This window comes from Botryllus schlosseri, chromosome 1 (assembly GCF_051294905.1).
Source record: "Botryllus schlosseri isolate E-star chromosome 1, Bs_hap1, whole genome shotgun sequence".
In the NCBI taxonomy this organism is placed as follows: Eukaryota; Metazoa; Chordata; class Ascidiacea; order Stolidobranchia; family Styelidae; genus Botryllus; species Botryllus schlosseri.
Window position 1 is genome coordinate 31,634,965 of NC_137236.1, and position 23,470 is coordinate 31,658,434.

Consider the following 23,470-nt stretch of genomic DNA (forward strand, 5'->3'; position numbering starts at 1 on the left):
ATGTTTCATATATTAGCAAATTAAAAACCATCACTCTCCTAACCACAAAATCAATGTTTGGAATGAACTATATTGCTTTTTCGAAGTTTCTTGGTGGGACAGATCCGGAAATATCAATTGAAACCTTGAAATAAAAATCGTGCTATAAGTTGAAATCTAGCAAAACATCCCATTTTTATCGATTTTATACTTGAACTGTTTTAGCCTGAAATATTTATTTAGTTTTTCATTTAAAATTGATTGGGATACAGTTAATACAGGACTGTGCAAATTCCCAAGTACCATGTACCAGCGATCAAAGACACTTCAGTAAATATGAATTTCCTATAGGATAAATCGGTATAACCATGCAAAATATTGCACATAATAAAAAATTCAGAAAATCACTCTCCGAACCAAAAAAACAAATTTTGGAATGAACTATATTGATTTTGGAAGTTTCTAGGTGAGAGTGATCGGGAGTAGTTAGTATGATCGGTCGTGATTCGCCATTGGTTCTTATGGGTGCGGCGGTGAGGTGCCGCGAAAACTCGTGGTGGTGATGGCACCCTTTTACACCCCCTCTCGGTGGTGAGGTGCCATGTGTTCTTATGGATGCGGTGATGATGGCACCCTTTCGGGTATAGGCTGCGGTGGTGAGGTGCCGCGAAAACTCGTGGTGGTGATGGCACCCTTTTACAACCCCTCTCGGCGGTGAGGTACCTATGTGGTGATGATGGTACCCTTTCTGGTATAGGCTGCGGCGATGATGTGCCTACGGATTCTTGTGTCGTAGTGAACTAACGTTGTGGATATAGGCTGCGGTGATGATGTGCCCACGGATTCTTGTGTCGTAGTGAACTAACGTTGTGGATATAGGCTGCGGTGATGATGTGCCCACGGATTCTTGTGTCGTAGTGAACTAACGTTGTGGATATAGGCCGCGGTGATGATGTGGCTGTCGTGTATTATTACACGGTTTCTACTGATTCGCCATGTGTTCTTATGGGTGCGGTCGTGATGCGCACTTTCAACCATCTCTCGCGTGGTGTTGAATAGTCACCAACAATATCCGCACAAACGGAAACGTGGCTTGCAAGAGGATTTACGCAGTGCGTGCGACCTATATTTCGAATGACCTGCGTGCGGAATTGTTTCACGGCCAACCGCGTGCTACTATCGGTTATTACACTAGGCCAGTCAGTGCGAAATAGTTTGCTAAATCTAGGAATCACTTCCAAGGTAATATTTTGGTAATTAGTTTACTGCAGAGCCGGCGTAGACGGCGAGTCGAATATCGACAATAACCGCGTTCGCATACTAACACTCTAAAAAGGTGTGAAATATTTGTAAAAATCCTACGACCACTCACAAGATAACACATCAGAATAGTCATCTCTCGTGGTTTGGTGTTGCAAAGGTAGGAATTACGCATAAGTAATATTTTGGACGACGATGATATATCGTTATTCTTATGGACGCGACGACATGATAACGTTACAGGTATAGGCTGTGGTGGTGATTCGCCATGTGTTCTTATGGGTGCGCTCGCACGTCGTACTTTCAAGTATAGGTATCTCTCGCATGTCGTATTGGAAACTCGTGTTGGCTCGCTCACGCGGCGAAATTTTAGTAATCAGTTTGTCGCAGAACTTGATTTCGCTGGTAAGATTTAATAAGTAACGAATAACAGACCGCCAGTGTCGGTAACTTGAATAGCGACAAATTGTCACTTATTTCCGCTCTAACCCTAATCCTTTGTGAAGTGAACGCTTATTCAAAAGGTTGTGATATAATTTTAAAATCCAACGACCACTCACCGGATAATGCTGCAGACATAACAATCCCTCATGCCCGCTCACAAGGTAATATTTCGGTAATTAGTTTGTCACAGAACCGTCGCAGACGGTGATTCAAAACCAACAATTTGTCACTTGCCCGCGATCGCTATATGTTTCACGCCTCTCGAATAGTGGCTGACTTTAGTTGCGTGATAAGATCCATGAAAATATTCAATCAATGTGTTAGTTTGTCAACTTGAAGTGTAACTCACTACACAAATCAAGTTGAATCGTATTTGAATGTATTGATTCGACCCAACTCAAATCCTTTGACAAATCCTATTAACGCGATCTGTTGAATCGAACGTAACCTGAATATTACTGACGCCAACATTCACCCGCATCGGATCATTCACACATTCCACGCCGCTGTTTTAACACTTATAGAATCAATACCAACTATCTCTAACCCGATAATATTCAATCATTTTGGTAATTTGCCAACTTTAAATCCATTCGCGGGATGTACTAAAGGTAAATCCAAATAATCCAGAATGAAATATTTGGACTTTGACATTGCGTGAATTGAAATAGGTCTGACAAACATGACTATCAACTTTGATCCAACCACATTTCAAACTCAAACGAATTATTCACAACATTAACAATTGTTAAAACTCTAGTTTCACTTACTTGATTATATCATTACAACTCACAAATTTGAATTAATTCATCCTGGTTGTATTCATATGCTCTATCTTTTTATTCAATTGTAAAGGTTGTTACTATTCTGAAGACAAAGTATTTACTAATCGGTGCATATACGATTTGACTTGGACATATTATATTTTGAGTATACGAGATTTGAATGTCTGAACAATAACTGAGAATTATTTTTAACACAAATAAATCCGTATATTACAGCGTAAAAGATATTGGGGTGTCAGCAACTCTGTACGGTCGTAGTTACAACCACATTAACTAATCTGCCCAGGCAACTCGTCATGATCATTCCTGAAATCAACACAAACACGACCACTGACTTGAGTTAACCGCGAAACACCATCAAGTTTTAAATCCGCTTGCAGCTGACGGATTATTCGAATGCATCGATGGGGAATATTATTGAACTCGTCGGTATTGTTACTTCAACAAATTACACCGACTGCGAAAGTTAATATCGAATGGTAAGACTTGATCACATATTTGTTGATCACAGACATGACGAAAAAAAACATTACCGAGATTTTATAAACTAGTCATATTACTCTACACATCTATCAATATCAAAATGCGAGTCATCCAATTTTTCTACTAAAGTAACATTGCACTTTCGGATTCGAATTCGGTATAGTCATACAAATTGTATTAAATCCAACATCAAAACAAAAGGAATTTTTTTTTTAGTTTATTGAAATCAAATCATTCGTCTTCGACTTGTGCTTTTCTAGATTACCCGCGACAATTCGTTTCGAGTGAGTTGTAACCAAAGTCAAGATATCTTTGTGTCCACAGATATGGAAGATGAATATAGCTAACACAATCACGAATCGACGTTTCAGAGTATTTCACGGGTGCATTAAACTTGTTAGTGTCACCTATCTAAAAGTACGCACGCGTTCGATTTCCATACCGACTGTTGCGATGTTTAGGATTCACTTACAATAACCACGGGTGAGGATTTAACATCAATGTCGTTACTGTCGGAATTTGCGACAGAGAATTGAAACATATGCACTTTACAGAGTGTGAAAATATCACTTTGAGTATCGAGTACCGTTCGAAGCTAGCGATCAATTCTTAATCATTTCAGTAACTCACCATTGTGCGTGCTAAATGTAAAATATCGCGAGGTTATACACTCTAAGACTTTGATTATTGTAAAAGTAAATTGTGATATGTTTGTTAGATGCATCCAATTCAACTAGAAGTGTCTAGTATCCAACACTCGTAATATCAAAAAAGTACTTGCTACACTGTTATTTGCTAAACGTGTTTTGCATTGTTGTTCATTTCTAGTATTGATTGAAATTGTTTTTGAACCCTCAAATAATAATTCCCGACATGAAATTAAGCCGCCGAAAGTCGTTACCATCACAAAGAAACAATTTGCACGATGTTTACTAAATGTATCCTATAGTTAGGTGTACTGGAATTATTTGTAAAACACACACACACACACACACACACACACACACACACACACACACACACGATCAGAGAAATTGGAAATTTTTCCGTTGTCATTCGCTAAAGTAAATGTCATCACAATACTCTGTCACTAAAAGACGTTACTTGGACGTGCTTGAATTCTAGACATAGTTCTGATTTACCCAACACAAGACCCAAGGACAACCCTAGTTTCAGCCGAACACAGATATCCAAAATATCACACACTTCGCTATTCCTAAAGCACAAACGCACGATACAAAATAATACTTGTTGTGTTGTTGCAGCATCATCACTCAACAATATCACCCTCAATACAAATGATGTTTATGTGTAACATGCTATTGATTTGAACCACACCCACCTCACGGAAGAGGATTTACTCAATCTTTACAAAATGGATATTGACCAACATCACATCACCGGATTGTATCTGTTTCGCTGGATACGAGTTATGTTAGTTTAACAGTAAACAAATTTCACCCTCTTGGATTATGAACTCAATGCGTTACAAGTCATTCAATATTTTGTTTGTGTCAACTAGTTACTTGGTATGTTACTCCACAACTCTTACAAAAGTACGAAGGATATTAACATCGCACTAAGTAATTAACTTTACTCGATATTCTCGCATTACGAAACTAAAGAATGGTTGGTTAGACTCTACAAACTGTTTCGATATCACAAGACCTTTATTGTCTGAATGGGTGTTCATGTGTCTTAAGAACCAAATAGTTCAACACAGCACTAGTACCAACAGAAACATCAGAGTTGTTTACACAAAAGTTTGTATGCGTGCAGTATGCGAATACCATGTGTAAGTCCAGCACAATTGTGGTATCCATCCGGGTTTAGTTAACACAATTTACGACACCGAGGTCACCTCATCTTTCGTAAGCCAACAAACCAACCAAGGTTTCAGGATATGTCCGTGTCATAGCAATAAATCAGCTACTCCAACAACAGAGTACATATGTTTTCTAGTTACGGCGCTTACATCTTACACACAAATCAATCTACTTTGCTAACAAAAAGTGCTGGGTCATCAAGTGATTACCCTAACAACAAAACAGCTAAATGTACTATCATACAAAATGGCCGTTATAGTCACCAACGGTACATGGTACAAGTAACAAGTCTCGAGAATCCAGTTATTGAAAAAACATGAAAGTGTTTCTCCTGCGCCAAGTCGTTATGTTGACTAAAGCGTATATTGTAATATCATGATCGATTTGCATTCGTTGGTCACAAAATGTCACTACTCTAAATAATTATTTTTCACTCAAACACAAACGCATACTTGTCGTCAATCGTTTTCATCAAGCACGAGTTCAAGAAACCTGCTACGACATGAATTGTTATTTTTTTTATGTTGTGTAAATAGGTAATAATTAATTTTAGTAACACTATATCAACATCATCTAGTTGCGCGAATAGATTTACACGTGGTCTTGTGGTTTTAATCGAAGTATACAGCACGGTCTAATGTAGAGTCATCTCTACTGTACAGCAACTCGGTAATCGAAATGCATTAAAATTTAAACAACGATCTTGTTTCGTCGCACCAAAAATATGTTTACTATCGCGATACTCTGCACAGGCCGTGTAAATCCTTTTCACACTCGTAATAGTATACCAACAGCTACCGGCGACAACGTTTAACAATACCAACGACACTAAAAAACGATACCTATACCCAAGTAAAATTACCATTTTCACCTGGAGGTCGGTCGTTACCCGAGTAGAAATACCATTGTCCTTTGGAGATTTATCGTTTACCCAGTGTAACAATCCCCTTTTCACTTGGAAATATATTTTTGACCTGGATAACAAACCCCTTTTCACTTGGAAATCTATTTTTGCCCTGGATAACAAACCTTTTTCACTTGGAAATATATTTTTTCTCTTGGTAACAAACCTTTTTCACTTGGAAATATATTTTTTCTCTGAGTAACAAACCTTTTTCACTTGGAAATCTATTTTTGCCCTGGATAACAAACCTTTTTCACTTGGAAATATATTTTTTCTCTTGGTAACAAACCTTTTTCACTTGGAAATATATTTTTTCTCTGAGTAACAAACCTTTTTCACTTGGAAATCTATTTTTTCTCTGGGTAACAAACCTTTTTCACTTGGAAATATATTTTTTCTCTGGTTAACAAACCTTTTTCACTTGGAAATATATTTTTTCTCTGGTTAACAAACCTTTTTCACTTGGAAATATATTTTTTCTCTGGGTAACAAACCTTTTTCACTTGGAAATATATTTTTTCCCCGGGTAACAAACCTTTTTCCCTGAGCAACAAACCATTTTCACTTGGTGGTCCGTCGTTTACCCGAGTAAAAATATCATTTTCCTTTAGAGATCCGGCGTTTACCCAGTGTAACAATACATTTTCACTTGGAAATCTGTCATTTACCTGAGTACCAATACCGTTTCACTTGGAAATCTATCATTTTCCTGGGTAACAATACCATTTTCGTTTTGAAAACTAACCACCACACCGGGTCAATTTGATATTTTTGGATATTGTTACAACGGACAGTGACAACATATACACCAACAGCGACTCCGATACATTTGTGTAATCGCATTTTCACTTGTTCTGGTGCATCCCATCAAAATCGACGGTTAGCCACACACACACACACACACACACAATAACAACGCGCTATTTCGATATGACTGCAATGTCCGGGTTCATGCTTTAGATTTTCCAGAATCAATCCGTCTAAAGTTGTAATCCCCCCGACTTTGTTAACTGGTTGATACACGGATAACAATCTTCGGAAAATGTAGGAACGCATGCTACCCATCGTGCGCACGATTCCAGGTTACTTGTGATTAATTTCCTTGCTCACACTATACAGATTATACGTACAGGGATATGTAGCGGTAATCGGTTTGGTCAATACATATCGCCCCATCCAGTATGGAATTACAAACCCAATACAGGCCAGTTCATAACCGGATCCGGATATTCAATGCAAAGCGATAAAGCAGAACCAATGACCAAATGTAATTAAACATATAGATTCACAACCCTTGATTTTTTTTTCGTGAAAAATGACAATACATATCGAATATACTTTACGATTGTTCAACCCTACCAAGTATTCACGTAAATGTGGTTTATGACATTACATACAATGTGTCGGTGTACAAATGTTGGGTGTTTATGCACACATCGGTATGACCCATAGACAACATCATCATACCCTCCAGGACTTCAGTCAACTACCATTGGTCTCTCGATACAGCGAACGATACAGTATGCAACACATATCATTAGAGTGATATATCCACAGGTAAATATGGGGACTGGTCACAATAATTGTACGACGCCGACAAATCGATGCACGCAAGGTGTGGTTGATAATAATTGTTTCATGCATCAAAGAGACAGCACCCTCTTGTAAAGGTTAACAGATCCCGCAGAAACACGCCATTTTGGATTACATTACCAAATCGATTTCAAACTTAAACCGAATCACTGGTGTTGAGAGTAGCGATACCCGATTTTTCGAATATTCATATAGACTTAGTGCGCGATCAGTAACGACACTTATAAACATTGTGAATATTAGTAATTCGAGTCGTGTCTATCTTGTGATGTTTCAAGTTGCTAAAACCATCGAGTGAATCAGTGAACGGATAGTAATCTCGGTTAAATCTCGACACAATTATTGTGGCCAGTCCCCATATTTACCTGTGGATATATCACTCTAATGATATGTGTTGCATACTGTATCGTTCGCTGTATCGAGAGACCAATGGTAGTTGACTGAAGTCCTGGAGGGTATGATGATGTTGTCTATGGGTCATACCGATGTGTGCATAAACACCCAACATTTGTACACCGACACATTGTATGTAATGTCATAAACCACATTTACGTGAATACTTGGTAGGGTTGAACAATCGTAAAGTATATTCGATATGTATTGTCATTTTTCACGAAAAAAAAATCAAGGGTTGTGAATCTATATGTTTAATTACATTTGGTCATTGGTTCTGCTTTATCGCTTTGCATTGAATATCCGGATCCGGTTATGAACTGGCCTGTATTGGGTTTGTAATTCCATACTGGATGGGGCGATATGTATTGACCAAACCGATTACCGCTACATATCCCTGTACGTATAATCTGTATAGTGTGAGCAAGGAAATTAATCACAAGTAACCTGGAATCGTGCGCACGATGGGTAGCATGCGTTCCTACATTTTCCGAAGATTGTTATCCGTGTATCAACCAGTTAACAAAGTCGGGGGGATTACAACTTTAGACGGATTGATTCTGGAAAATCTAAAGCATGAACCCGGACATTGCAGTCATATCGAAATAGCGCGTTGTTATTGTGTGTGTGTGTGTGTGTGTGGCTAACCGTCGATTTTGATGGGATGCACCAGAACAAGTGAAAATGCGATTACACAAATGTATCGGAGTCGCTGTTGGTGTATATGTTGTCACTGTCCGTTGTAACAATATCCAAAAATATCAAATTGACCCGGTGTGGTGGTTAGTTTTCAAAACGAAAATGGTATTGTTACCCAGGAAAATGATAGATTTCCAAGTGAAACGGTATTGGTACTCAGGTAAATGACAGATTTCCAAGTGAAAATGTATTGTTACACTGGGTAAACGCCGGATCTCGGAAGGAAAATGATATTTTTACTCGGGTAAACGACGGACCACCAAGTGAAAATGGTTTGTTGCTCAGGGAAAAAGGTTTGTTACCCGGGGAAAAAATATATTTCCAAGTGAAAAAGGTTTGTTACCCAGAGAAAAAATATATTTCCAAGTGAAAAAGGTTTGTTAACCAGAGAAAAAATATATTTCCAAGTGAAAAAGGTTTGTTAACCAGAGAAAAAATATATTTCCAAGTGAAAAAGGTTTGTTACCCAGAGAAAAAATAGATTTCCAAGTGAAAAAGGTTTGTTACTCAGAGAAAAAATATATTTCCAAGTGAAAAAGGTTTGTTACCAAGAGAAAAAATATATTTCCAAGTGAAAAAGGTTTGTTATCCAGGGCAAAAATAGATTTCCAAGTGAAAAAGGTTTGTTACTCAGAGAAAAAATATATTTCCAAGTGAAAAAGGTTTGTTACCAAGAGAAAAAATATATTTCCAAGTGAAAAAGGTTTGTTATCCAGGGCAAAAATAGATTTCCAAGTGAAAAGGGGTTTGTTATCCAGGTCAAAAATATATTTCCAAGTGAAAAGGGGATTGTTACACTGGGTAAACGATAAATCTCCAAAGGACAATGGTATTTCTACTCGGGTAACGACCGACCTCCAGGTGAAAATGGTAATTTTACTTGGGTATAGGTATCGTTTTTTAGTGTCGTTGGTATTGTTAAACGTTGTCGCCGGTAGCTGTTGGTATACTATTACGAGTGTGAAAAGGATTTACACGGCCTGTGCAGAGTATCGCGATAGTAAACATATTTTTGGTGCGACGAAACAAGATCGTTGTTTAAATTTTAATGCATTTCGATTACCGAGTTGCTGTACAGTAGAGATGACTCTACATTAGACCGTGCTGTATACTTCGATTAAAACCACAAGACCACGTGTAAATCTATTCGCGCAACTAGATGATGTTGATATAGTGTTACTAAAATTAATTATTACCTATTTACACAACATAAAAAAAATAACAATTCATGTCGTAGCAGGTTTCTTGAACTCGTGCTTGATGAAAACGATTGACGACAAGTATGCGTTTGTGTTTGAGTGAAAAATAATTATTTAGAGTAGTGACATTTTGTGACCAACGAATGCAAATCGATCATGATATTACAATATACGCTTTAGTCAACATAACGACTTGGCGCAGGAGAAACACTTTCATGTTTTTTCAATAACTGGATTCTCGAGACTTGTTACTTGTACCATGTACCGTTGGTGACTATAACGGCCATTTTGTATGATAGTACATTTAGCTGTTTTGTTGTTAGGGTAATCACTTGATGACCCAGCACTTTTTGTTAGCAAAGTAGATTGATTTGTGTGTAAGATGTAAGCGCCGTAACTAGAAAACATATGTACTCTGTTGTTGGAGTAGCTGATTTATTGCTATGACACGGACATATCCTGAAACCTTGGTTGGTTTGTTGGCTTACGAAAGATGAGGTGACCTCGGTGTCGTAAATTGTGTTAACTAAACCCGGATGGATACCACAATTGTGCTGGACTTACACATGGTATTCGCATACTGCACGCATACAAACTTTTGTGTAAACAACTCTGATGTTTCTGTTGGTACTAGTGCTGTGTTGAACTATTTGGTTCTTAAGACACATGAACACCCATTCAGACAATAAAGGTCTTGTGATATCGAAACAGTTTGTAGAGTCTAACCAACCATTCTTTAGTTTCGTAATGCGAGAATATCGAGTAAAGTTAATTACTTAGTGCGATGTTAATATCCTTCGTACTTTTGTAAGAGTTGTGGAGTAACATACCAAGTAACTAGTTGACACAAACAAAATATTGAATGACTGCTAACGCATTGAGTTCATAATCCAAGAGGGTGAAATTTGTTTACTGTTAAACTAACATAACTCGTATCCAGCGAAACAGATACAATCCGGTGATGTGATGTTGGTCAATATCCATTTTGTAAAGATTGAGTAAATCCTCTTCCGTGAGGTGGGTGTGGTTCAAATCAATAGCATGTTACACATAAACATCATTTGTATTGAGGGTGATATTGTTGAGTGATGATGCTGCAACAACACAACAAGTATTATTTTGTATCGTGCGTTTGTGCTTTAGGAATAGCGAAGTGTGTGATATTTTGGATATCTGTGTTCGGCTGAAACTAGGGTTGTCCTTGGGTCTTGTGTTGGGTAAATCAGAACTATGTCTAGAATTCAAGCACGTCCAAGTAACGTCTTTTAGTGACAGAGTATTGTGATGACATTTACTTTAGCGAATGACAACGGAAAAATTTCCAATTTCTCTGATCGTGTGTGTGTGTGTGTGTGTGTGTGTGTGTGTGTGTGTGTGTGTGTGTGTTTTACAAATAATTCCAGTACACCTAACTATAGGATACATTTAGTAAACATCGTGCAAATTGTTTCTTTGTGATGGTAACGACTTTCGGCGGCTTAATTTCATGTCGGGAATTATTATTTGAGGGTTCAAAAACAATTTCAATCAATACTAGAAATGAACAACAATGCAAAACACGTTTAGCAAATAACAGTGTAGCAAGTACTTTTTTGATATTACGAGTGTTGGATACTAGACACTTCTAGTTGAATTGGATGCATCTAACAAACATATCACAATTTACTTTTACAATAATCAAAGTCTTAGAGTGTATAACCTCGCGATATTTTACATTTAGCACGCACAATGGTGAGTTACTGAAATGATTAAGAATTGATCGCTAGCTTCGAACGGTACTCGATACTCAAAGTGATATTTTCACACTCTGTAAAGTGCATATGTTTCAATTCTCTGTCGCAAATTCCGACAGTAACGACATTGATGTTAAATCCTCACCCGTGGTTATTGTAAGTGAATCCTAAACATCGCAACAGTCGGTATGGAAATCGAACGCGTGCGTACTTTTAGATAGGTGACACTAACAAGTTTAATACACCCGTGAAATACTCTGAAACGTCGATTCGTGATTGTGTTAGCTATATTCATCTTCCATATCTGTGGACACAAAGATATCTTGACTTTGGTTACAACTCACTCGAAACGAATTGTCGCGGGTAATCTAGAAAAGCACAAGTCGAAGACGAATGATTTGATTTCAATAAACTAAAAAAAAAATTCCTTTTGTTTTGATGTTGGATTTAATACAATTTGTATGACTATACCGAATTCGAATCCGAAAGTGCAATGTTACTTTAGTAGAAAAATTGGATGACTCGCATTTTGATATTGATAGATGTGTAGAGTAATATGACTAGTTTATAAAATCTCGGTAATGTTTTTTTTCGTCATGTCTGTGATCAACAAATATGTGATCAAGTCTTACCATTCGATATTAACTTTCGCAGTCGGTGTAATTTGTTGAAGTAACAATACCGACGAGTTCAATAATATTCCCCATCGATGCATTCGAATAATCCGTCAGCTGCAAGCGGATTTAAAACTTGATGGTGTTTCGCGGTTAACTCAAGTCAGTGGTCGTGTTTGTGTTGATTTCAGGAATGATCATGACGAGTTGCCTGGGCAGATTAGTTAATGTGGTTGTAACTACGACCGTACAGAGTTGCTGACACCCCAATATCTTTTACGCTGTAATATACGGATTTATTTGTGTTAAAAATAATTCTCAGTTATTGTTCAGACATTCAAATCTCGTATACTCAAAATATAATATGTCCAAGTCAAATCGTATATGCACCGATTAGTAAATACTTTGTCTTCAGAATAGTAACAACCTTTACAATTGAATAAAAAGATAGAGCATATGAATACAACCAGGATGAATTAATTCAAATTTGTGAGTTGTAATGATATAATCAAGTAAGTGAAACTAGAGTTTTAACAATTGTTAATGTTGTGAATAATTCGTTTGAGTTTGAAATGTGGTTGGATCAAAGTTGATAGTCATGTTTTTCAGACCTATTTCAATTCACGCAATGTCAAAGTCCAAATATTTCATTCTGGATTATTTGGATTTACCTTTAGTACATCCCGCGAATGGATTTAAAGTTGGCAAATTACCAAAATGATTGAATATTATCGGGTTAGAGATAGTTGGTATTGATTCTATAAGTGTTAAAACAGCGGCGTGGAATGTGTGAATGATCCGATGCGGGTGAATGTTGGCGTCAGTAATATTCAGGTTACGTTCGATTCAACAGATCGCGTTAATAGGATTTGTCAAAGGATTTGAGTTGGGTCGAATCAATACATTCAAATACGATTCAACTTGATTTGTGTAGTGAGTTACACTTCAAGTTGACAAACTAACACATTGATTGAATATTTTCATGGATCTTATCACGCAACTAAAGTCAGCCACTATTCGAGAGGCGTGAAACATATAGCGATCGCGGGCAAGTGACAAATTGTTGGTTTTGAATCACCGTCTGCGACGGTTCTGTGACAAACTAATTACCGAAATATTACCTTGTGAGCGGGCATGAGGGATTGTTATGTCTGCAGCATTATCCGGTGAGTGGTCGTTGGATTTTAAAATTATATCACAACCTTTTGAATAAGCGTTCACTTCACAAAGGATTAGGGTTAGAGCGGAAATAAGTGACAATTTGTCGCTATTCAAGTTACCGACACTGGCGGTCTGTTATTCGTTACTTATTAAATCTTACCAGCGAAATCAAGTTCTGCGACAAACTGATTACTAAAATTTCGCCGCGTGAGCGAGCCAACACGAGTTTCCAATACGACATGCGAGAGATACCTATACTTGAAAGTACGACGTGCGAGCGCACCCATAAGAACACATGGCGAATCACCACCACAGCCTATACCTGTAACGTTATCATGTCGTCGCGTCCATAAGAATAACGATATATCATCGTCGTCCAAAATATTACTTATGCGTAATTCCTACCTTTGCAACACCAAACCACGAGAGATGACTATTCTGATGTGTTATCTTGTGAGTGGTCGTAGGATTTTTACAAATATTTCACACCTTTTTAGAGTGTTAGTATGCGAACGCGGTTATTGTCGATATTCGACTCGCCGTCTACGCCGGCTCTGCAGTAAACTAATTACCAAAATATTACCTTGGAAGTGATTCCTAGATTTAGCAAACTATTTCGCACTGACTGGCCTAGTGTAATAACCGATAGTAGCACGCGGTTGGCCGTGAAACAATTCCGCACGCAGGTCATTCGAAATATAGGTCGCACGCACTGCGTAAATCCTCTTGCAAGCCACGTTTCCGTTTGTGCGGATATTGTTGGTGACTATTCAACACCACGCGAGAGATGGTTGAAAGTGCGCATCACGACCGCACCCATAAGAACACATGGCGAATCAGTAGAAACCGTGTAATAATACACGACAGCCACATCATCACCGCGGCCTATATCCACAACGTTAGTTCACTACGACACAAGAATCCGTGGGCACATCATCACCGCAGCCTATATCCACAACGTTAGTTCACTACGACACAAGAATCCGTGGGCACATCATCACCGCAGCCTATATCCACAACGTTAGTTCACTACGACACAAGAATCCGTAGGCACATCATCGCCGCAGCCTATACCAGAAAGGGTACCATCATCACCACATAGGTACCTCACCGCCGAGAGGGGTTGTAAAAGGGTGCCATCACCACCACGAGTTTTCGCGGCACCTCACCACCGCAGCCTATACCCGAAAGGGTGCCATCATCACCGCATCCATAAGAACACATGGCACCTCACCACCGAGAGGGGGTGTAAAAGGGTGCCATCACCACCACGAGTTTTCGCGGCACCTCACCGCCGCACCCATAAGAACCAATGGCGAATCACGACCGATCATACTAACTACTATCGGGAAATATCAATCAGAACCCGGGAGAAAAAATCGTGTCACACGGTGTTATTATTAATTTTAAGAGATGTAGATGGAGTCGAAGTTGGACTCAGGAGCATTTCCACAAACTCCGAACCCGACTTGAGCCGATATTTTATCCTCGACACCGACTCCAAGGCGTGCTAAAACTTATTTGAGACTCCGACTTCATTGAGGGTAAAACGAGGGAGACTCCGACTCCACAGCCTCCAAAACTGGAGTAGTATAAAATATGCATATTTGCACATTTCAAGTCATAATATGGGCTCCGCGAATGCTACACATCGGCTAATATTCTCGATATGGAATCGATTAACAAGGATACTTTATTTTGCTCCGCCCGAATTATCACACGCATTATTGAAACTCGCCTTATCTTAGGCAGTTACTCTCATCTTCGCCGTTTGGACAATCCAATCTGTAACAGTAGCATTGGCATATGTGAATAATAAAACATATTGACTTACAAAGCAGAGTAGGTGCGAATGTTTTGATTTTAGTGAACACTAATATTGAATGACAAATTCAGAGATATATGCATACATGTGATACAGGATAAGACTCGCAACATCGGCTTCCATCGCAATTTGGAAGTTGTATCTAGCAATGCATGCATTCACCAAATGATGCAATTAGCCTGTTTTTGTTGTTGTTGTTGTTGATTGTTATGTTTAGTAATCACTTGCCTTTTATACTGAGGTAGTAAGTAGCGTAATTAAAAGCGATAGCATTCGTTCATGATTGTTGCCGGAATCAATTGGAAATATTTTTATAGTTAGATACATTATCAAACTTTAGTCACGTAAGGCCTACTTGATTCATGTGTGTGTAACCTTTGGTTAACTGTATGACTTCCGTATACCACATCAATAGAAAGCCAGGCTGATTAGTAAATGAATATGTTCGCGAGGTGACCTACCTGTGATCGCACACCCTTGATGAGTCTATCAATTTCCTAGCTCCGTTCGTCCCGACAGGGCACTCGATTGTAGGCAAGTGCGTCTTTGTTGCATCTTCGTGTGAATTCTAGTTAGCAAAATTATAACAATTCAAAAATGGTACTCACTCTGAACAATATTTTGACAAAGTTCTGGCCGAACGCCGGAAGAGCAGAGGCACTCATCGGTGAGGTCTCTGCAGTCGAATACTCCGTCACAAAACTTTGCAATTGGGAACACCATGAATGCATCGACCAGACATTGGAAACATTTGCTGTTCACACGATCTACTGACAAGAGGTCGGGATTGTAAAGACATTTATTATGTCAAGACAACATATACTTACTATTTGCGTTCGCGGAACAAGTGCACTCATCAATGTCTAAAAGATAAAAAATAATAATAAGTTATACATGGGGATTTGAAACATACTTTCTGACATACATGTAAGAAGTATGTCGCCTTCGAGTCATAAATACTTGGATGAACAGTGAATACCTTATCATGTGGATTCTATTATTAATACTTTGAGTTTCGAATATAAGCCCCATATATTTGAAGCTTCCAGGATGTGTAACATCTCGATTCATCACATCTCCAATGATGCTACAGTATGCCTCACCGTCGTCACAAAACGAAAATCCATCACATATATGTGAGTCAGGTATCATGCACTGTTTCATATTCTGCCCGAATTATTTGTCCTTTCCGGTTGCTGGAATTCGTCGCTCCCGTCTCTGAACCACAGATTGTGAACGTAGTTTTGAATGAGTATATGTGATGCTATACTCAGGTGGAATTCCGTATATACAAATGTTGTAGTTTGAACTGCTATGTAGAATATATGGACGTTACATAGGGGAGATGTGGTACCGATGGATCAAAAATTGGAAAATGATCGCTGGCCCTAAAATGTTCAGCCGAAAACAGCAGGTCTTTTGCTGGCTCAGCACTTTGATACAAGCTCTACCTATCGCGCACATATACATGAATATCCGTCTTTCCAAAAAATATATATGGACGTTCAAAATTTGTTGCTCGAACGTGTCATCGGTCCCCACCCGATGGGTCCAATGGCACACAACCCGGGGACCTATGGCACATATACCCTAAATACCTTAGATGTGACAACTTTTCTTGCTTAGTATTATAATCTAAGCTACAGTAAGCCAAAAAAAATGTTTGATCGCAACTGTCAAGAAATAGAATAAATATTAACTCAAATGTTGTCATAAAATCACGTTTCGATTTAGGCTCGGACTTATAAATTTGAGGGCACATACATATTGCCCGAAAATCGACAGTGTGACTTCCAGACACCTCATTATAGCGATAAAACATCATATGCAATTATTACATAAAGATTTTCGGTACGTAGGCATGTTTCATTTGTTTTATGATTAGTATGCTTGATTATTTTGCTTGATTTGGCTATTGTATCATCGGTCCCCACCCTACGAATTTTATACATGAATCGAAAAAAAAATCCACTCAAGGAAAGTACTGATAAAAATAATAGGTGCCATTATATAGCCTGATACAAGCTAGGGATGGTGTGAACCTCTTAAAGGTTCAGGTTCGTGTGAACGTGAACCTTTTTGAAAGGTTCTGTGTGAACGCGAACGTGAACCTCGTGAAGTCACGTGACGTAATATTGCTAATTCCAACCCTCTCTTTCAATGAAGTGATAGCCAATATTAATGTACAGTTGAACAGGATACCTAGCGACGACTCGGGTCACATAATGCAACAATGCTGATGCGTTTTAAACGTCGCTAAATGTATCAACTGGGGCAATCAATTGATATATTACTCCCATAAAATCAATATCTTCCGTCGATTTGCCAACGATTTCGACAAGGACTTATCAGGGAATATGCACTTACCCCTTAACGGTTTAGGCCAGACCGTGCAATGTATTCGGCGTCTGGGTATTGCTACATTGATATTGAGCAGAGTGTATAATGGGTTTCTATACTTGCTACCGATATCACCCCATTAAGAAGTTATACAGCAGTAGTCAACCCCTCAATCGCACGGATTTGGTTTTAATGATGTAGTAAAGATATTGAGTCATGATTGACCCCGTACGCCTTCTCGAATTTTTTCATCAGAAAACGATATCAATCTTATTGATTGGTTGAATAAGCATCATTCGCTGACTACGTATTTCGCTCGTGATGTTTTGTGATTGCGGGTCAAGCTCACAGCAGAGAGTCACTAAATATTCACAAACGGAAAGCTGTATATTTCGAGCAAACTTTTGTAACAAAGCAAGTAAAACTTTTGAGATTGTCAAGGTGCATGCTCGTTTAGTGTTGATTTTTAATGCTGCCAGCGCCATGCATAGAGTGGCCCGCAGTTGAAATGCAATAAATTTGAACCAAAGATGTTATAATGTTATAATTGTAATATATGAAAAAGGTTCACAGTGCAGAACCTACCAAGGTTCTGTTGTTAACGCGAACCTCTAAATTTCCGAGGTTCACACACAGAACGCGAACGTGAACCTCACGTTCACACCATCCCTAATACAAGCCTTGTACTTCACAATAAAAATGATTGCTGGTTTGTTCGTGTAGAAGGTTACAAAGAAAAATATATATGTCGATATAAATTTACTTTACACCCCCCAAAACAGAAAACATCTGTGAGAGACCCCATAGCTCGCGTACGTCGAATTTTTTTGTATGTGAGGAAAGATTTTGCCAGCAAGCAATTGTGGACAAGTTCACGGAGTGTAATCATAGAATTATCATAGAGAATTTTCAAAGTATTTTCGGTCCCAGTGATCCATCGGTACCACATCTCCCCTACTATTTTAGGCGGCTTTATGAGTATCTGCATTTCATTCGACAGCATATGCTACAGGAATTTCAGACAATACGTCAACACTTTCCACCCATAGCAAAGTAGCCATTCGTGTATAGAATAAAGACACTTATGCGAGATGATTGGCAAATGATTGTTTCGCTTAATAAGCCATATGCCGGTGACTGGCAACCAATGGCACGTTAGCCAATTGCGGCACTCAAGATAATATTTTCATAAAACGTCAAATTATTTGTAGCATTCGCAAGTGGTGAGCGGCTTATACAGCATCCCAGCGTTTTTAAAGCATCTGTTACAAACAGTGGCGGCTCGTGACAATATCGTGTGGTGGGGCAAGGGGTGTACGCGATTTTATTTGTCTAAATGACGTCACAATAGTGTATTGCGACGTGAAAATGTGACTTCGTGATGGTCACACACAATTTGTATGGGGTATAGACATTAGGCATGGCATGCCATGGGCATGGTTAACAAAGATTACGCATTTCAAATTATTCGAGAGAAAACATGAAGTACAGTAGTTCACACCTGCACATTTTAACGTTTGTATCAGTAGGCCTATTGCGCGCGGCGTGATTTCATAGTTGAAAAATGTTCAACGACGAGTTCATTGAAATCTGGAATACCCAGAATGAGAGCGTAAGAATCGTGAGCACATCTAACGCATCGAGCCTAATCACTGCAGCAAAGTTGATAAAAAGCGATTTTTCATAGGAATTTTACAAGTTCACTAGTGGTTACTACTACGGAAAAAGGTGTATTGGAATATAAACCAGTCAAATCGAGTTGAGCAATGTTGACCATCGGGTAATATCGAGACACCGTTTGCAGTTCAGATCACGTTACCCAACTTCGGTCGCACTAGAGACACTGTCCCCTGGCACCAGCAGTGTAAAGGTGTATTTGTATAGCAAGGCGTCCTTATCCTCGCTTATACGTCAGCCTTTCATTTTTTATCGAAGTACGTTGGGAAAAGGGTAAGAGTGCGCTTTCCTTCCGTGTACGGTTAGATCAATGGATAATTTCCAGGCTGATAAGGGCCGAGTCTTGTGTAAAAACACCGAATTTAGCGTAAAATATATTAAGGTATAGACTGATCAAGCGATCAGCTGTTAGCCGTCATCGTAAACGAACTATAGCTAACGCGCTTGACATAGGGATGTCAGCAAATGGCTTGAAGGCCACAATTTCACGGTAAAATTGACATTGGAGAATATAAAATAAAGTAAAGATTTGAATGCAAACCGCGAATCTTAGTAACCTCATTTATGAGATCATCATCTCTTCACCTATCTCAGTATGAAACACAGTTCAAATTAGCACAGACCAACACAGGCTTTTGCGTGAAATCCGCAATGCGGTAGTTAGCATTAGGCCATGTCTCAGATCAGCACCCATCTCTACGATACTTGACCTCGATAACGAAATTAGTGTCCAAATCATTGAGTGTCAACCTCGAGACTTGGCACAACGTTTGATACTGAAATCAAGACATACCGTCCAAAAGCTCAAGACCGATCTAGGTATGGAGCATCGTTAAAATCGATAGAGACCAATACCGGTTTTGCGTAAAATCTGTTAGTGATGAATGGCGAGTCAGCTCTCACTCGACTCAGGAGACGAAATTACCACTCACATAGTTCCGTGATAAACTTAAAACTTGGTACGGCGTTCGATACTAACACTATGACTAACTATGCCAAATGTCATGACCGATCTGGGCATGAAACATCGTCAAAATCAATGGAGACCAATACCCGCTTTTAAGTAAAATCTGTTTGCGATACATGACGGATTAGCACACTGTCAACGTTGGAAACAAAATTACTGCCCTACACTTTAATTAGCAACCCTGAAACTTGGAGCGGTGTTAAATACCACCTTCACGACATAACATACCAAGTTTCAAGAATTATCAATGTGTGAAACATCGCAAAAATCGTCCAATACCAGCTAAGGTCGACTCAACGCGTGTGCCGGTAACCGAGTTGAGATATAGATGCGATTGTTACATCACACCTTAGGGGCAACCAGGTAAGTTGCCCTACTTGCTCAGTAATTTTATGAATAGGAGAGAGTAAATCACCGTTTCTTTATTGTGCGCGGATTTTAGAGAATAGACAGTGAGAGCTTGTTATGAGCGCTACCGGGGCAAGCCCCGGCTAGGCATTCACAAAGCGAAAACACAGAAGAGAATTCGATTTTCGCATAGACTGCGCTAGGTATGGGCATTTACAAGCGAAAGCACAAGAAGAATGCGGGTTTCGCTGTGATATCGGTATATATTGGTTGCTGTGCGTCTATAAATGGTAAATGATTGTTATTGAACAGCATTTTAGGTGGGGCAATGCCCCAGTTGCCCTATAGGACGAGCCGCCACTGGTTACAAACCAATGCTCAATTTAACCCGAAATTCATCAGCCCGTTCCTATTTTGGGTGGAATTAGGTAAATATTGGATAAATATAAACTAGTAATTTCAAATGTAATCAAAGTTATCGCCGTTATCGCCAGCCAAATCCTATCACATACTCGCAATCAGCTATTCCATCACAGTACTGGCTTTGCGGAAGACACATCTTCCCGTCGGCACAAGGAAATTCGTTCACCCAACAAGAGAAGTCTTTTCGAAACGAACCGAAACATGAACATGAAAATACGATCATCATCCAGCTCGTCGAAATCGAAAAATTGACGGACATGATTTGTTGAAGATAAAGATAATAATAAAATTGTTCTCGTTCGCGCTTTCAATTCATTGGTGACCAAATGGTTTATGAAGAAGCTCCATTGATTTATTAGTTACTTGCTACCATTCATTCGAATATTTACAATGCTCGATTTTTAACTCCAGAGCTTACGCTATCGCTCGTGGATTTTACTGTCTTATCCCGGAGTTTTTACATCGGGAATACTGATATTCTTATTCAATTGCATGAGGTGAAGCTATGTATAAAAAAGTGGAGTATCGAATCGCATATCCAGTGTGCAACGTTCTGCGCGTAGAATTCAGGGTCAGAGAAATATGATTCCCACGCGGAAATAGTAATAGAATGCAACCTGAATCATACAGATATCTTAGAACCTGGTTCAATTCAATAATTGATTCTTGCTGATGGTGCAGTGAGATGGCAACTTTTGTTGGCGTGATAATAGTAAATAAAATTAAACATACCAAATAAACTGTCTGGCATCAGGATACATGGGTTCTACAGTGTATTCATTGGGAAAGGTGTAATTTGGTAACAAATTAATTCCATGCTCACCATTTCTACTTGGAACCCGATTTCATGTGCGGACTAGACACTTGCACGGGATATACAGACAGGAAAAGAGGAGTGGATGCAGAATAGTTGATGCGTTTTGATCGCCTTAGGGCAGGGGTGGGCAAACTACGGCCCGCGGGCCGCATGCGGCCCGCGACACCGTTTTGTGCGGCCCGCGAAAGCCTTAAGAATCGTATTTAAAATATTGAAAAAATGCGCAGTAAAGATCTAATTTCTGCATGGATTCCATTAAACTTTTTCTCATTATATTTCACCACGATAATTATAAGTTATGTTCTGGTTACTATATTTTTGTTTTATTGCTGGTGCGATAATAGCCCGACCTCAAGGCCCGTGCATTTGAAAAGATTTCAATTGCTAACCATTACAGAAAGTCAAAATATGATTGACTTTCGAATCGCGAGTGTAATTTTACATTGTTGCTGTACTTGGAAAAATCGATTCGCGCGTGTGGTAGATTGATTCATTCTCTATATGTGCAGAAGTATTTATATTGATAAAATCTATATATAGCATATTTGAAGCTAACATGGTTATAACGCAGTCAGCATTGTGTGTCCTGGGGTTGAGCCAAAAGTAGAATCAGCAAATATATAAACATATCTTTGCTCACAGATTCAAATCTCCATCCTGTTTTAAGAATTTGGACAACCGACTTTCATCCATAGTTTTGAAAATTGGTTATATTGTCGGGTTACCATATTTTGGAAATCTGAACAGAGGACACTTTTTCAAAATTTTCAGACTTAAAATACTGGAGTAACATCCGGAAAAATTGGTAAATTTTTTCCGACTTTCTAGATGGTTTGACTGAAAAATATAAAATAGAACAGATTTCCGTCTCAACTCCCGATATAGGCTACCCGTCGGAACGTTACTTGAGTACTGATTTTCTTTATCTCAGCGGAAATTTAACCTATATTTAACCAAAATTTTCAAAACAGAGGTCATTTGGCCGTCCTCCGAGGACATTTTCAAAAAAGTCAAAAAAGACGACAAATCCTCTTAAAAGAGGACGTGGCAACCCTATTATATTGAGGTTGACCAGCAGCTTATGAAAGCTCGCCAATGTTTCTGACGCGTGTACCATATCCTCAAATCAATGGTTGGTTGGTTTTAAATAAAAATTCATATAATTTCCATATCCTCACTATATAATCACCAGTGTTGCGTTTTGGTTTATAATCTCAATTTTGTATAGTGCGGCAGAAGAATGGATTTAGATGTTGAATGCTCGGTCAACGACTGTTTTTCTTTACAAAATGGTTACTGATGAGGTCGATCCACTTATATATTAGCCTATATATGGCAGGGGTTCTCAAACTTAGGGGCGTGAAAGCATCTGGAAGGAGGCGCAAAGTCGTAGTAAACGGAAATTTTTTTCGCGATTTGCCACCATTTCATGGTTTTGCTCTGGATATGTCCATATTTCATATTTGATAATGCTCTCGTCTACAGCCATAACCTTCAATGACATCAAACTATGCGTTGGGATTGCTAGCATTCTGATTTCTCTCTTAGATATTTTGTGATATCAGAACAAAGGGGGCGCGGAATTTTTCACTATCATAAAGGGGAACGTGTCTACTAGTTTAAGAAGCACTGCTATATGATTAAATTACAACATTGCCATTTGGCCCATAATCTCAATTTTTTTAATGCAGTGCGGCCCGCCAATGGATTTAGATGTTGAATGCGGCCCGCGAGCCCAAAAGTTTGCCCACCCCTGCCTTAGGGCAACTTCTATTAGATTCAGAAAGTTCTGGAGATTCTGACGTGAGTAAGTGAGTTGGAATGAATATTACACTCTGCTGAATTAGAAGATCAAGATCGAAGAACCCTACTGTCGATGCAGCCTGGTTGGAATGCGTCGTTCCCCAACTTACAATCTTTCCCTCAGTCACTCACCCGCAAATTATGTTTTCCCGGTTATACTTATGCGATGGAATCGCGATAAGAGGAGTGAGCTATCA

At 38.9% G+C, this 23,470-nt stretch overlaps 2 protein-coding genes and 1 long non-coding RNA gene across 4 annotated transcripts in view; 1 reads left to right on the forward strand and 2 right to left on the reverse strand.

The window, feature by feature from the left end:
* LOC145447306 (uncharacterized) overlaps positions 1 to 23,470 on the reverse strand; it is a 168,161-nt gene that overhangs the window by 87,936 nt on the left and 56,755 nt on the right. The window lies entirely within an intron of this gene.
* The window catches only part of LOC145447607 (uncharacterized), a 142,814-nt gene that overhangs the window by 56,751 nt on the left and 62,593 nt on the right, over positions 1 to 23,470 (forward strand). The window lies entirely within an intron of this gene.
* Positions 14,495 to 15,712, reverse strand: LOC145447532 (LDL receptor repeat-containing protein egg-1-like). Its single transcript, XM_080325843.1, has 3 exons — positions 15,507 to 15,712; positions 15,360 to 15,453; positions 14,495 to 14,858 (listed from the first exon to the last, which is right to left on the reverse strand). Exons 1-3 carry the CDS (start codon positions 15,619 to 15,621, stop codon positions 14,813 to 14,815), a joined length of 255 nt encoding a protein of 84 aa, XP_080181969.1. The 5' UTR covers positions 15,622 to 15,712; the 3' UTR covers positions 14,495 to 14,812.

What these genes read in the sequence shown, in the direction of transcription:
- LOC145447532 (XM_080325843.1), bottom strand. Translation starts at nt 15,621, where the DNA reads ATGGTGTTCCCAATTGCAAAGTTTTGTGACGGAGTATTCGACTGCAGA. An exon ending in TTGTCAAAATATTGTTCAGA is followed by an intron (nt 15,454 to 15,506) that starts GTGAGTACCATT and finishes ATTCACACGAAG; the next exon opens with ATGCAACAAAGACGCACTTG. An exon ending in TCAAGGGTGTGCGATCACAG is followed by an intron (nt 14,859 to 15,359) that starts GTAGGTCACCTC and finishes CTACTGTTACAG; the next exon opens with ATTGGATTGTCCAAACGGCG.